Source organism: Seriola dumerili, unplaced genomic scaffold (genome assembly GCF_002260705.1).
Source record: "Seriola dumerili isolate Sdu_G_001 unplaced genomic scaffold, Sdu_1.0 BDQW01000169.1, whole genome shotgun sequence".
Lineage (NCBI taxonomy): Eukaryota > Metazoa > Chordata > Actinopteri > Carangiformes > Carangidae > Seriola > Seriola dumerili.
In genome coordinates this window covers 5,291,739-5,306,952 of record NW_019174424.1, presented here as the reverse complement: position 1 = coordinate 5,306,952, position 15,214 = coordinate 5,291,739, and the positions used below count along the sequence as shown (strand labels likewise).

The 15,214-nt window shown below is 45.2% G+C and overlaps 1 protein-coding gene across 1 annotated transcript in view; it reads left to right on the top strand.

The window, feature by feature from the left end:
* adgrl1 (adhesion G protein-coupled receptor L1) overlaps positions 1-15,214 on the top strand; it is a 69,864-nt gene that overhangs the window by 49,294 nt on the left and 5,356 nt on the right. The window contains exons 9-22 of the mRNA XM_022752438.1: positions 175-278; positions 1,302-1,487; positions 1,735-1,773; positions 3,456-3,636; positions 3,789-3,911; positions 4,853-5,061; positions 5,153-5,326; positions 5,897-6,106; positions 6,549-6,769; positions 7,074-7,140; positions 7,300-7,391; positions 7,572-7,740; positions 8,031-8,186; positions 9,372-9,468. Coding sequence (XP_022608159.1) covers positions 175-278; positions 1,302-1,487; positions 1,735-1,773; positions 3,456-3,636; positions 3,789-3,911; positions 4,853-5,061; positions 5,153-5,326; positions 5,897-6,106; positions 6,549-6,769; positions 7,074-7,140; positions 7,300-7,391; positions 7,572-7,740; positions 8,031-8,186; positions 9,372-9,468 — 2,028 coding nt within the window. The remainder of the gene's footprint in view (positions 1-174; positions 279-1,301; positions 1,488-1,734; positions 1,774-3,455; positions 3,637-3,788; positions 3,912-4,852; positions 5,062-5,152; positions 5,327-5,896; positions 6,107-6,548; positions 6,770-7,073; positions 7,141-7,299; positions 7,392-7,571; positions 7,741-8,030; positions 8,187-9,371; positions 9,469-15,214) is intronic.

Genomic DNA, 15,214 nt, shown 5'->3' with positions numbered 1-15,214 from the left:
ATTGCATTTTTAAAATTCATTTCATTCCATTTTTCTTGGGTAAAAAAAAAAAAAAAATTGTGCTCATCCCTCTCCTCCACACTTTCCCCTTTAATTGCAGACACCTAATGCTTATTATCTCTCCATTACTCCCCCCCTCCCTCCTCTGTTTCTTCTCCCTGTGCTCGTCTCCAGGCATTGCTTCGTTCCAGTGCTTGGCGGAACAGGTCATGTGGAACCCGCGGGGTCCTGACCTGAGTAACTGCACCTCCCCGTGGGTCAACCAGGTGGCCCAGAAGGTGAGACCTGGAGCTCTACCCCCTGGCCATGGGTCTGTCCCCTTCCTCTGCCCCACTGCCCCGGCCATCCTCCCTGTCCACATCCACACACACATTAACATATCTCCAAGGCTGGCCTGATTAAAATACAGACTCATTTCAAGTGGCCCTTCATTACAAGGCATCTGCTCTTAATACTTAATTAACTCTCTTTTTTTCACTAATATACTTTAATTACAGCTAGTTTAAATTATTTTTAAGAATCAGGCTTCACAGCTTGCAAAGACTGCCACTGTTATTCTGCCACTTCACTCTCTCCATCATAGTCTCATGATGCATTATACCTGTGCAGCTGCTTAACATCATGGTCTGTAGATGCGCAGTGATTTTAATTTTAGCTGACATTTAAAGTACTAAATTGTTTTACAATATTCACAATAATAATTTACATTTTTTGCAAAGTCTATGTAATAGTGAAATAAGAGTAAACTGGTTAATGGTGGCTACATTTCTGCAGGAGAAACCTCTGATTATTCAACCTTGCAGACCCTTGACCGGCTTTCTAAAATGTTTTTTAAGTGTGTGTGCATGTGCCTGGAAGGGTAAGTAGCATCATGTTGAAAAGTAACATCATTGGAAGAATCCATTTTACCTTCTCCTTTTGGCAAAAATCAATTGCAATTGCAAAGTGGTTGCTAAGGGTATGATTTTCAAGTGAAACAGCGCAAGGGAGAATAAAAAACTTGACAATTTGTTCTACAAGGTCCATCGTTGTTAACATGATACAAGAGGGGCAGATAAAACAGATCCTTTTTTTTTGGAGAGAGGTCTGGGGAAAATCTGACTATTGAACAAACATTATGCAGGTTTTTTTAGTGTTGAAATTAACACAAAACCTTTGTGTATTCTTAGTGTGCATGTGAACATTTAACAGTGTGAGATTTCCAGCAGCTGTGCATGAGCCCATCAAAGCACATCTGTTTTATCATCCTTACGGTATCACTGTATGTAAACACACGCATGTGCGTGTGTTTTCATGTGCAGATAAAGAGTGGTGAGAATGCTGCCAACATCGCTGGAGAGCTGGTGAACCACACGCGGGGTCGGATCCAGGCGGGAGATGTCAGCTCGTCCGTGCGACTGATCGAGCAACTGCTGGACATACTGGATGCCCAGCTTCAGGCCCTGAGGCCTGGAAACAAGGAGTCAGCTGCACGAAACTACAACAAGGTAGAAGAAAGTATAAACACACGCATAAGTATACACACACACACACACACACACACACACACACACACACACACACACACACACACACACACACACGCCCCTGCTATATTTAATTCAAGCATTAGAAAAGAACGCTGAGGTTAATGCGAATTTACCCCCCTAGTGCACATGCAAGGACCGGTGAGTTTTTAATTTAGAGTTTTCTAGTTTAGCTGTTTAATTCCAGCCTTTGTTTTCTCCCTTCCAGCTCCAGAAGCGAGAGCGGACCTGTCGGGCCTACATCCAGGTAGCTTTTCTCTTTTATCTGCCTCCTTTACATGCCCGTGGAGTAGGACTGCTGTGTGACTTAAAATAACTGAAGGAAGATAAATCCTTGAGTAGACTCGGCTTGTACATGAGATTCCTTTGGCTCAGTGCTCTGTATTATGATTTATATTGCCTTTGGAGTCATCACTTATGGAATTTCTCGTTTGTGTGGAAGAGCAGTGTGAGTAAGCTTTGGTATAACTCCTGGCAGACAACATGTACAGTATTTAAATGCTGGTGTAGTATTTCCCTTAGCAGTGAAAGCTGATTTGTAGTTTTTCTATTGCTGGTGGTGTACACTGTCTTTGAAATGTGTGTTCCTTTAACGTGGAAGTCATCTCTCTGTGACATAATCTTTGCTTTGTTGCGCTGCGATAGAGCCTAATTGTACAATATTGGCACTGGCCTCGTTGTGTTGCACAATAAGGTACAATATCTGCGGCTCTGAGAAAATGTAATTTGATGATAGCATGAAAGGCAACAGTTTGTGTTACTACACCCTTCTGTGCTTTTTCAATATTTGTGCAATATCTGTGGTTCTGAGAAAGCTGTAATCTAATATGATGAAAAGGCCTTGTGTATGCTTCTTTGTAATGATGAAATGCGGCACTCTGCAGCACACGCTCTTTTGTGTGTCTTGACCTGTCTGCAGCATACTGTAATATGACACCGCATCTTCTGATCTCTGCTGGATGAAGTAAAGGCTGCTGTGTCGTATGTAACTGGACCATTATTTTTTGTCACTCATTGCAAACCAGCTCAGTGTAACCCCACTGATCAGAGGATAAACCCAAAAAAACACTCTCTGCTGTGGCGGCGGGGCTCTGATGCTAAATTCATTTTGTTAACAGCAACGCTCTTTATTCCATACGGCAGTCAATCCTTCATTTTGAGAGGCCTGAGCAAGAGAATTACATGATTCATCAAGCAGGCTACTCCAATAAATTGGATAGCTGATACAACCATCAAAATTGCCATTAAATGAATTGTAAGTGTGAAATAGAATGGTAATATGTCTGACATAGCACAGTAATAAATGTAGTGCAGGGGAGTGGTGAGTTTCTAGGAAATTATAGCGAAATAGCGGCGACTTTGTACTTTGAAGTGCGCAACTAATACGGTTACACTTTACAACTCGATACATTAAACGAATAATTATCAAGGACCAAGTAATAAACAAATCAGGAACTAACTGATAATTACAGACTAGCTAATTAATAGTTAATGGCACTTCTTGAGAACAGAGGGCAGACTGCTAGAAACTGTGTTAATGAACCATTGTCTAATGATAAGTTATCTGGATATCTGTGAATCTGCATACTAATCACTTTCTTATGGAATTGTTCTGTGCCATTTAGTGCACTCAGAATTGTGTACTAAATGGCACAAAACCAATAACGTATCATTACTGCTTTATTTGTGTCCCACATGTGCAATTGTGTGCCGTACTAAATGGCTGCTAGGAATGGGTCTTTATTTCATGAGTACTTTGCAGTGTTGTGTCTACTCAAGTGACAAAAGGCGACTGAATTTGAACTCATCTAAAAAGATGAAAAAATGTTATTAATCATCAGTTATTTCCTGGTTTCTTTTAGTACTTGTTCCTTTCTAATGACTGTTTTCAGTGACAGCCACTAATGGTACACCTCCTGACTGTGACAGGCGGTGGTGCAGACAGTGGACAACCTGCTGCGTCCCGAGGCTCTGGGGTCGTGGCAGGACATGAACAGCACAGAACAGGCCCACACTGCCACCATGCTACTGGACGTCCTGGAGAAGGGCGCTTTCCTGCTGGCCAACAACATGTATGGGAATCGCTTCTCTGACCGAGCGCCCAGCATCGGTAAGAAAACAGTATGAATGGTGGTAGTTATGGTGGGCGTATGGATGAACCACAGTGTGGACCGCTGTTTGCTACATCTCTCCAGGGTCTGTTTTTGAGTCTAGGAGGGCGCTGAGGTAACCTTTTTTTGCATGCTGTGTTTCCACCATCAGATCTGGAGGTGCATGTTCTAAACACAGAGATGGACCTGCAGGACCTGTCCTTTCCACAGAACTACGCCAGTGACAGCACCATCCAGCTTTCAGCCTCCACGATCAAACAGTACAGCCGCAACGGTCAGCAACCCTCACCCCTCCCCATCCTCGCCCCGAAGACTGAAAAATTGCACTGTCCTGTGCAGCCCGCTCCCTTATGTTTCCATTTGCATTTTCATGCGAGCTTAAAACAATCTGCATGCAGTTGACTAAGTTATTGGTTCATAATAATAGGCTAATCAGATTAACAAAAGCGCTGAGACAATTTCTTTTCCTGATGGTTTCTTAACAGCAGTCTTAATAGAATAGCTGGGGAGGCGTGTAGATTACAATCGGCCCCAGTCTGACAGAGCAATCTCAGCACTCCCTCTCTTCCCCATTCCATTCCCTCGCTCCGTCTCTCCGCCATCTTATCCCCCTCTCTCATCTCTCTTGTTTCTAACCCCCCCACCCCCACCCACCCCCATCATCCTCCACTCCACCGCTCCCCTCCTTCCTCCATTGGCCCCTCATCCCCTACCCTTTTCTGTTTTCTGTCTCCGCTCGGCTCTGCAGTGGGAACGAGATTAGAATGATTGAAACAAACGCACATGAAATATTCATATGGAATAATAAGAGATCTGTGAATGCTTGAGGGATGAATGTTCCATTGCCCTCCACATTAAATCTCGCTCTCTTCCACCAGTCAAAATGAAACGGTCCTTACCATCATTCTAACCTTCACTAACTCTCTCTCTCTGTCTCCCTCTCGCTCGCCCTGTCACTCCCCGCTTTCTATCTCTGTCACTCTCGCTGCCATTACCATATTATGCCCCCATTTCTGTATTTGGTCTTTTTCCCCCCTTCACTTCCCTCCCCCACTGCTCTCTTTCATCGTTCTGTCTGTATCTTCCTTTTCATAAAAAAATCTGCCTTTTTTTTTTTTCCTTTTCTTCCTTTTCTTTTATACTCCTGTTCTCACGTTCTCTTTCTTTCATTCACTTTCTCTTCATCTTTCCGCTTGTCTCTCCCTCCGCGCGCAGGACAAGTCAAGGTGGTGTTCATTCTCTATAAGAACCTGGGATCCTTTCTGTCCACTGAGAACGCCACAGTGAAGATGGAAGTGGACGGGCCGAGCCATGAAAAGAAGCGCCTGGCGGTCAATTCCCATGTAATCGCCGCGTCTATCAACAAAGAGTCCAGCAGAGTGTTTCTCACTGAGCCGGTGGTCTTCACACTCAAACACCTGGAGGTGACCTAATTCAGTCCTCATCATGCTTCATTTGCATTCTCACACATGAACTCTTCTCATCTTCCCTCTTGTTGTTTTCCTTCTTCCGCAGCTGGACAATTATTACACTCCAAACTGCTCCTTCTGGAACTACTCGGAGCGCTCCATGATGGGGCAGTGGTCGTCGCAGGGCTGCAGGCTGCTGGACACCAACAACACGCACACCACCTGCTCCTGCAGCCACCTCACCAACTTCGCCGTGCTCATGGCTCACCACGAGCCCGATGTAAGTAAACAAGGGCGTGGCAGACGCACGGTTTAAAATGGAAGCCCGGGTAATTTATGCAGATGTTCATTCGTGCGAGTATTAGCGTTCGCTCACTCTCAGTCACACACCCGCACACACATGCACATTAATGTACCCTCTCAAGGCTGACAAGCTCTTTGTTTTGAATTTTCTCTTCTCCTTCTTTCACTCCGACATTCAGGGAGGCACACGCTTACAAATTCATGTCCTGCTACTTCTCGCTGACATTCACATGAATTTGAATGTCATGTATTTTTTTCAGGCCGCCTTGTCTCTTGTCTCTACAGTTTAGCTCCTTGCATATATTTACAAATATTAAATAAAGCAATTTTGCGTTTTCTCTCCCCTCCCCCTCTTCTGTCTATCCATCCCCTATTGTCTCTATTCACTATTATCCCATCTATCTCTGTACTCCTCATCTCCCGTCCCATCCTTCCAATACTTTGTCCTCTCTCTATTTGCCCGATTCTGCTGTGTACCCCCGCATATTCCCTGTCCACACTCTCAAACCCCACCGCTTTTGTTTACCCGACTCTATCCGGACCTCAGTACCAGGGCCGGATGCATGAACTGATCCTGTTTGTGATCACCTGGGTGGGGATTGTCATCTCCTTGGTGTGTCTAGCCATCTGCATCTCCACTTTTTGCTTCCTGCGGGGCCTGCAGACCGACCGCAACACCATCCACAAGAACCTCTGCATCAACCTCTTCATCGCTGAGCTGCTCTTCCTCATCGGCATCGACAAGACAGAGTACCACGTGAGTTTGTAGCAACATGTTCGTCTGTTCCCTGCTCGGGATGTTAGGTTCTCGCTCATGAATAGGGTCTGGTTAGTTTTTTTTTTTTTTATATTCCAACTTGAAAATAACATAGAGAGTTACAGTATAGCACAAGTGACAACTTGAAAAGAGACTGTGGAGAGGTGGTGTGTTACTACATTACTCTATAAAACATTTACTGCACTGAGTAATGAATTACCACTCAATAATATGCACAGAGCCAGTCACCCAGGGGGCAGCTTTTCTTTTTTCCCTCTGTGAATGTCCAGAACTACTACTGTATTCTGAGCTTCTGACTCTGCTCTGGTTTCTTCTGTTTTTCACTCAGTTATATGCCTTGATCTTAACTGTTTCTCCTTCTTCATCTTATTATTTCCATTCCTCATCTTCTTCTCGTCCCTTTACTCTCTCCCTGCCTCAGATTGCCTGTCCCATCTTTGCTGGCCTTCTGCATTTCTTCTTCTTGGCTGCCTTCTCCTGGATGTGTCTGGAGGGTGTGCAACTCTATCTCATGCTGGTGGAGGTCTTTGAGAGCGAGTACTCCCGCAAAAAGTACTACTATCTGTGCGGCTACTGCTTCCCTGCACTGGTGGTTGGCATCTCCGCGGCCATAGACTACAGGAGCTATGGGACCAAGAAAGCGTACGTGTGAAGACAGGCCTTTTGCACCTGCAGATTGAGAAGTAGGATTATGCTATTCCCCCAGCTGGAAATGTAATATGCAGTGCTGTGTGAACGGCTCTTGCACCTCCCCGTGGACTGGCTTTTCTGAGCACACTTAGCCAAAGCCTGATGATTAGCCTTCATAAGATAATCCGCTGAGACAGGGAAATAGTGTGTGTGCATGCCTGCCCGTGTGTGCGCACGCGCGTGTCTGAGTGTGTGCGTGTTTGTTCGTGAGCTTAGCTGCATGTAAAACTCTCTCTTCTCCTCTGTGTCACTCCAGATGCTGGCTGCGAGTGGATAACTACTTCATCTGGAGCTTCATTGGACCCGTTTCATTTGTTATTATGGTATTAGCTTTACTGTCAGACAGTATTATTCCCCTCTCCATTTTTGATATGACACAGTAAAACCAAAAGTATTTCCCCATGTTTGCTTTGTGAGGTTTTTGAAGCACACTGTAAAGTTCACTGCACATTTACTTGACTCTTCTTATCTTCTGTCCTCAGCTCAACCTCATTTTCCTCATGATCACGTTACACAAGATGATTCGCAACTCTTCAGCACTCAAACCTGACTCCAGCCGCCTGGATAATATAAAGTGAGTTCAAATTATTCAATGAGAGTCATACTCCCTGAAACTACTGTTGTTGTTGGTGTTTTTTTTTTGTTTGCTTTTTTTCAAGGAAACAAATGTATGATAAATAAACCACACTGTCAGCTGGATGAGTCAGTTTCCCTGTGTGTCACTGTTTAACATTTCTTTGTCCACTTCCATCAGGTCGTGGGCTCTGGGGGCCATTGCTCTGCTGTTCCTGTTGGGGCTGACATGGGCGTTCGGCCTCCTCTTTATCAACGAGAACACAGTGATCATGGCCTATCTCTTCACCACCTTCAACGCCTTCCAGGGCATGTTCATCTTTATCTTCCACTGTGCCCTGCAGAAGAAGGTAATATGATAAAAGATTAGTGTTTGGGATGCATGGATGGATGAATGCATGGATGGATGAATGCATGGATGGATGGATGGATGGATGGATGGATGGATGGATGGATGGATGGATGGATGTTCAGCACATGCAGTGTGTTAGATTGATTGCATTAAGTACATTTTGCTGTAGCCTTGTGTTAAAAGCCTCTGTTGCTTCACATTGCATCCACCCTAAGTGTTTGTGTTTATGAGTGGCTTTAAAACATTCCTGTAGTGCTGGTGGTGACTTTTTTTTTTTTTTTTTTACAGGTCCATAAGGAGTACAGTAAGTGTCTGCGTCACTCCTACTGCTGCAGCCGCACCTCCACCACCAGCTCCCACGGCTCCCTGAAGAACTCAGGTCTGCGTGCCAACAACCGCTACTACAGCGGCAGCCAAGCTCGCCATGCAGCGGCCCACAGACAGGTGGGGGCAGGATAGACCCACACATAAAACTACGGCACACACAAAGCAGTATGCACACACACAGTGCAGGCGCACCTGTGTGTTCATTTTCACACATCAATCAGACCACTGTTGAGTTTTAAAATTGTGTTTTTCTTAGAACAAATGAAAAGTAGATCTGCCTATGCGGCAAGATGATTTTACTCATTTTCAGCATAAATCAGCTTATTTCAGAGGAATGACTTTTTTTTTTTTTTTTTGCAGCACTCTCAAAAAATAGTGTCAAAACAAAATAAATAACCTTAGAAAGGAGGGAAGTGTCCTCACCATGCTGCTATATTCTTTTTTGCCTTATTTAAAAGGTCTGTTATGTAAGATTCTGAAGTATGAAATGAGTGTATCTGCGGGGGTTTGATTGCTGATCAATACCGATGACTCACCGATTACTTGGCGAAGCACTTGAATTTGTTTACTTAACTTACCCTTCAGCCCACAGTCACGTTGTTTTCATTTGCCAGTGACAAAGAGAAGCGCGGCGTGTGAAACAGCAGTGTTGCTATACATTTTGTTCCAAGTGACATAACGGTATTAAAGCTTGTTACATGGTGATCTACAGTGTGATGTGTTCATTAGATGATTCTGGTGAAAATCTGCTCAAATTAGCCAGCTTACACACCTCTGTTGTGAAATTTCACTTTTATGTTTGAATCCATTGCTGGCAGCCCCGGTGCTTACCGGAGAGTAGATGACTCATTAATAAAGATATCCTTTGAAGTCCGTGTGCTATATATAGACACGGGCACCATACAAGACATCTGGAAGTACTGTGCATGCTGGCATATGTGTAATGGCACACACACACACACACACACACACACACACACACACACACTAATAGTGAGTCCTCACAAACAAGCTTTTCCCACAATATAATAAGACGCTTCCAAATAACAATATCAGCTACTGCAATCATGTCTTGAGTTTATTAGCGCCCCTCATGATAACATGACATAGCTGTGTGCCCATTTACCCAACGCCTCTGTCTCTTTATCTGGCTTGTTTGCCTATTGTTCTTTGTGGATTAGAGCGAGCCCAACCGTTTTGATTACAGCAGCCCCACTGAGTTACAAAGTCTACCCGCCGTGTTTCTATATTTAACTTGTTGTCTGTTTGCTGCCGCTCACTGCGCTCTGCTCCCTCTTCCAGAGTCGGATCCGCAGGATGTGGAACGACACGGTTCGGAAGCAGACAGAATCTTCTTTCATGGCGGGAGATATCAACAGCACCCCGACACTGAACCGCGGTGAGGCCATACTCTGTTACTGCTCTGCTTCCCCTTCATTAAGCTATGCACGCTTAAATGCACACAAATACATATTCACATACATACACATTCTAATATATTACACAAGTGAAGACAATCGAACAAAAAAGAAAAACCATGAGAGTGTACAGAGCCAAGAAAAGTACCATTATTCAGTGTTAAATGTGTGTAAATGACAGTATACAGGACAAGGCCTTGTGAATAAGGCTAACTAATGATTCAGATTTCCTTGCAGCAAATGGGCCAGCCAGCAAACGGCAGTTAGTGGCAGCAGTAGCTTAAATTAAACATCATATGGTTGAAGGCTGGTTGGTGGGTGGGTGGTGGGTTTGAGTTTGCAGTGCAGTGGCAGCCACTGGTCAGTAAAAGCGCTTAGCAGCAGCAGAAATATATGAAACCCAACGTCTCTGTTATGTGGATACGTGTGTGGGTGTGCGGTTGGTGTTAGTGAGTTCATATGCCAGTGATGCGCCATGTGTTGCTGTAATTAAGCCTATTCAAGTGTATTTTTGAGTTTGTGAGTCAATAATGTTAAGTTAACTTAAAGAAGGAGGCTATGTAGTCATTAGACCATATCTTAGTTCACATCTCTCAAGGAGTATAATTCCTTTTTTCATCTCTCCACAAACGGTTTGTAGCCATTGGCAGAGAAAAGTCTGTTTTGCTTTATTTGTTCATTTTAATTTCTGATTTCCAGTTTTTCATTAAAAAAAAATGTAATTTGAACAAGGATGGAGACAGACAATATATCACAATATATTGTGTCATGGTCTCTGTTGTATATTTTCCACATAAGTTACACAGAAATCTTGTTGTGTCAGGCCGTGTGTCACAAAATTACAGGTGTTGTGACCATCATTATGGCAAAATACTGCAATACAACTGAACTCTCTCCTCTCAGGCTTTTGTGGTTGCATGGGATTAATCACATCCGAACACACCTCCGTATCTTCTCTACGTGAATGCAGTGACGCATGCAGTCCCCTCTGAACTCTGCACAGCGCATGAATAGGGCATTAGGAATTATTAAGATAGTGATTGTCTCACCCTCAGCAACCGGTGGCGTCACCGATGCAGCCATCAGTGACACTGAGACGATCAAGGTTGGCTCAGGTTCCAGATTTTGGGGTGGGGGGGTGGGGGTGTTGATGATGACACAGAAGCAGTTGCTAACTCAGCCGTCACTCTCTATGCTAATTTCATCCATTTTGTTTTTAATGAACTGATTACCGTGTGAGCGAACAGGGCGTAATTATTCTAATTGAGGAGAGTGACAGGAGCAAGGCAGGGGGTGAGGAAGAGGGGTGCTACAAGTGAGCTGGATGGATGAGGTGTGTGTGTGTGTGTGTGTGTGTGTGTGTGTGAGGGGTGTGAATGTGTTGTGTGTGTGTGTGTGTGTTGCTGTGTGTGTGTGTCGTTGTGTGTGGTGGTGTGATTGTGATTGTGTGTGTTGTGCTGGTGTGCCTGTGGTCGTCGTGCGTGGACGCGGGCGGAGTCGGGTATTCCGTGGCTTTTGTCACGAATACAGCAGGCCTGGAGGAGATGCACAATTGTGGATCATTCCATGTTGTGCTGTCAAACACAAACAACTGTGCTGCGAAGTCCTTTATTTTCTGTGCCTTCTGAGAAAAGTTTGTTCAGTTGGCAGAAAATGGAGGACCGAAGCGGGAGCACGGGAGGGAGGGATGGAGGGAGGAGGAGGAGGGAGGGAGGGAGGGAGGGAAGGAGAGCGAAGAGAGAGATATAGAGAAGCCCCGCTATCATGGAGGAGTAATTAAAGAGGCGAATCTGGAAGGCGAGACGCACTGCGTTGTTATCACTGGCATGCTCGGATCTCCTTTTGATTTCTCCAACTTACTTCTTCACTGAAACCCCCAATTTTCTCTTTTCCTGACATCAGTAATGGTGTCCATGAAGACAAAAGGACACACCACACACACACACACAACACACACCACCACACACCACACACACACACACCACACCACAGGCTCTCCCATGATATCCGCTTGCCCTACGTTTTTCTCCCCCATCTTAAAGACTAGGTTCCTTAATTTCTTACAGGATATTCCTATGAGGATTAGTACCACACAGGGCCAGCTAATCCCAACTAATTTTGGTGCTGTTTGAAAAAAATTTCTGGCATGAGGAACTGAAGAAAATGTGCGGTTGAGTGAGACAAAGCAGAGGCAGGCCAGAGAATGGAGCAGGGGGGCGGCGGGTTGTGTTGGCATGCCAGAAAGATGACAGGGGAAGTGTAAGAGGACAGAATATTTGACACTCAAATAGGCTGTGTGTGAGTGCATTATTTTTATTCTTTTTTTTTTTTAAAGAATTTCCCTGCCCCTTTGCCTATTTTATGAACGGTAGGCGTGGACCTTGAAGTTCCCACTTGCCTTGGACATACTCTCGCGTCATGCTGTCCCTATTTTTAATTTCATGGCATTTCCTGTTCGAAGTTGCCCCTCAGGCTGGAGCCATACATGGCGCATTATACAACATCTCAGTGTGCCATTTCTTGAATTATATTTGTCTGTTGTTGTGGCATTCACATTTCACTGTGAAATTAAGTGTGTTTCAATGGCTTGGCCACCCTTAGACTACATAATGGCATGCATTATGTTCTCCCCACATCTGACTACATTGTCAGGAGCCAAAGGGGGATAAAAAAAAAAAAAAGTATGGCAAAATGCTCCCAAACAGTTCCTTTTTCCCCCTGCAATTGTAATTCTTACTCAAAGTTAACAATCAGCAGGCTTAAATTGAGGAGGAACCACTGTTGAAATGCATTACTCCATAAAGTGTCGGCACAAAACAAAAAAATAAACCCCATCTAATAAACAGTAAAATATTTTTTGATTCCAGATGTTTATTACCGAGCCTGGAAACGTGAATTTCAAATATGCCCCTATTTGTGATGCCAGCATTTCTGCTTGTGCTTGGCTTTTTGCACTTACACTTGAGGCAAAGCATAAGCAGCCTGTTTTATGATTTCTATTCATGTTTTTTTCATTGTTTGTGTCTTGCAGCGACCATGTGGCAACCACCTTTTGACAAAACCCAGTGTTAACCAACTCCACTCGTACCTCACCTTACAACACTCTGCTGGCTGAGAGCTTCACCCCGCCCTTCACCCGGTGTCTTCAACTCTACCGGTTTAGGCTCCTCGTAAACACTCCGGTCTGTGTGCGTGCACAGTCTTGTCAGCCACATGTGTGTGTATGCCAGTATCGCTCAGCTTGCTGTCCCTCTGTCTCCCTTACTCAATGTCAGTAATTTGACATGTTACACACACACACCCCACTGCTGTGTTTGAGTGCCGCACATCGTGTATGTGTGTGTGGAGCATGGTCTGTGTGTTGTGTGTTTTTTTTGTTTTTTGTTTTTTTGTTTTTCAGACTATGTAGCTGTCAGACAGATTCACTAGGCCTGAGGGCAGAACATGTGCGGCCTAACAGTGCTACAGCCTAACCAGCCATCTGCGTTCGATAAAATTGAATCTTCATGAGAAACAGCCACAAATTGATTAGAAAGGTTTAGCTGCAGTTGTGACTGCCAGGAATCTTGAGGAACAGTTGTACTTTCCTGGGCAAGAAAAAAGCAGTCGGCTTAAATCATGAGGCCGTATAACGGTAATTCAGAACAAGCCTAGCTCAGTGGCCAAGGCACATGTCCATCTGGTATGTAGGTCGGTCAGGTGTGAGTGCTCCACTGTAAGTGCCCGCGTTGTGTGTGTTGCGTGCTTGCTTTTATCTCAGAGTGGGACTCTTTTAAAACAAGCCCTGCTCTAGCTGTTTGATCACATTGCTGCATTCCCCTGCACTCTTTGATGCCTATAACTGCTGGAATTAGACATGTTCTTGTTAATGGCTCCGCTACAGCACCAGTATTCACTTTGGTAAGGGAGAGCTTGATGACTGCGTGATGGCTAGTCTCTGGCTGAGTGTAATCAGGCCTAGTGTCTGAGGATCTGACCCAAGTGCAGCGTTTCTGGTTAAATATTTTTTAAATTCCTTCTCCGCACAATACGTCAAGCCTGATGCGCACAGCTGGCAGCCAAGACATTTTTAGCAGAGAGTGGAGAGGAAGTAGGGAGAGCACTCATTAGAATGTCTAATTACCCACAACCACCAACGAATAAGGGAGCGTTGATTAAATCACACTACACATTAAAATATTAAAAATGAACATGCTTCTCACTTTTTGGCGGCTGTGGCATTTTGCTTTGCTGTTGTGATGCGTAATTTGCCAGAAAAATAACATCTTTTGTGCTTGAAGGAAACTCTGTAAAATAAAACATTACTGCCTACTGTACAAGGTATTGCATGAATAATGTATGTATCAGGTGTACCGGGGCAGTAGAAATAAATATCAGAGCATTTTGCTTAGATGTTAATGCTGGAGGAATATAGTGTCAGACAAACAGCGACTAAGTTTGCATAATCCAAATTAATGTGATGCTGCATTGCGTTTTTTGTGCGTATGTGGTAAGAGAGTCTGGAGATTGGATGTGAGAGAGAGAGGGCAGAGAGGAGAAGGGAGGCGAATGCACAGGGATATTTTTTATTCCCTTATGGCTCCCCTTTTGAAATGTCTTTAAAAACTAATACAATTTCAAGTTAATGTTGCCATCATTAAAGAACACTTACTGACTAGTGTCTTTCATTTATTCACTCCGCACGACTTTCTCTGCGGTATGCACAGAACTTCCGCGACCCAAGTGGAGTGTAATACACCTCAGTTCACATTGTTGTTCAGGCTTACATTTTTAAACATTTCATACTTATTCTTTTTCTCTTACTGACATTTGAATCTGTCTGTGTAACCAGCGGGTTCAAACCCCTCAGTCTTTCTGTCTCTCTTCTGTTTGTGTTTGGGTCCAGAGAGCACGTTATCTAAGCGGCCCGCGACCCCTGTGGGATTGGAAACCCGCCCTTGAATGGTAACTTCAAACAACAGCTACTCCTGCGCAGTGGCCCAGGGGTGACGGTGGGGGCAGCTGTGACTTCCTAGGTAGCGGGGGTGGAGACAAGTCCCCCGCCCCTCCTCAATCCCCGCAGGCTCAGAGGCGCTGGGCGGCGGCGGCATTCGACCCGAAACCTCTCTGACGCCAGCGCCTTTGAGAAAATGATTCATCCGGAGCTTGTGCACAACCAACCAGGAGAGGTGGTGTTGGGAGGAGGGAAGTGGAGGAGGTGGGGGTGAAGTAGGGGAACCAGGGTTGTGTGCAGCCTGGCCATGGGGAACGTTCCTCACGGAGGTTCCTGGGTTGGTCCGGGGACAGTGGGTGCCGGGCCAGAGCCGTCTATGAGCCATAGATAGATGAGGACCTTTCTGAGCAGACGCGAACGGCAGCGCACCCGCAGTTATGTGGGAAGCTACTTTATAAAGCTCTGGAGAGCCCCTGCTGTTGCAGCCGCGCCAGTCTTGTCCTCTACCAAGCGCATCCAGAGGAGTCGGAGAGCTATACGGCCGACCTCACCGAGAGCCTGGGCCACATTGGCCACAGTGGCCAGGAGTGCTGAGGGGCAGCGAGGCAGCAAGAGCTCCAGACTCCGCTGCCCGTTGCACTCCCTGTACACCAGCATCACAACCTGCGAGGACTCACCCTACCCTGACAGCATCCTGCAGCCCCTGAGACGTGGCTGCCCCGCTCGGCCAGCCCCCTGAGGAGCTGTACTACAGCTCCGGGAGCCTCCCTCGGCTCTCGTATCTCTCTCTTTTT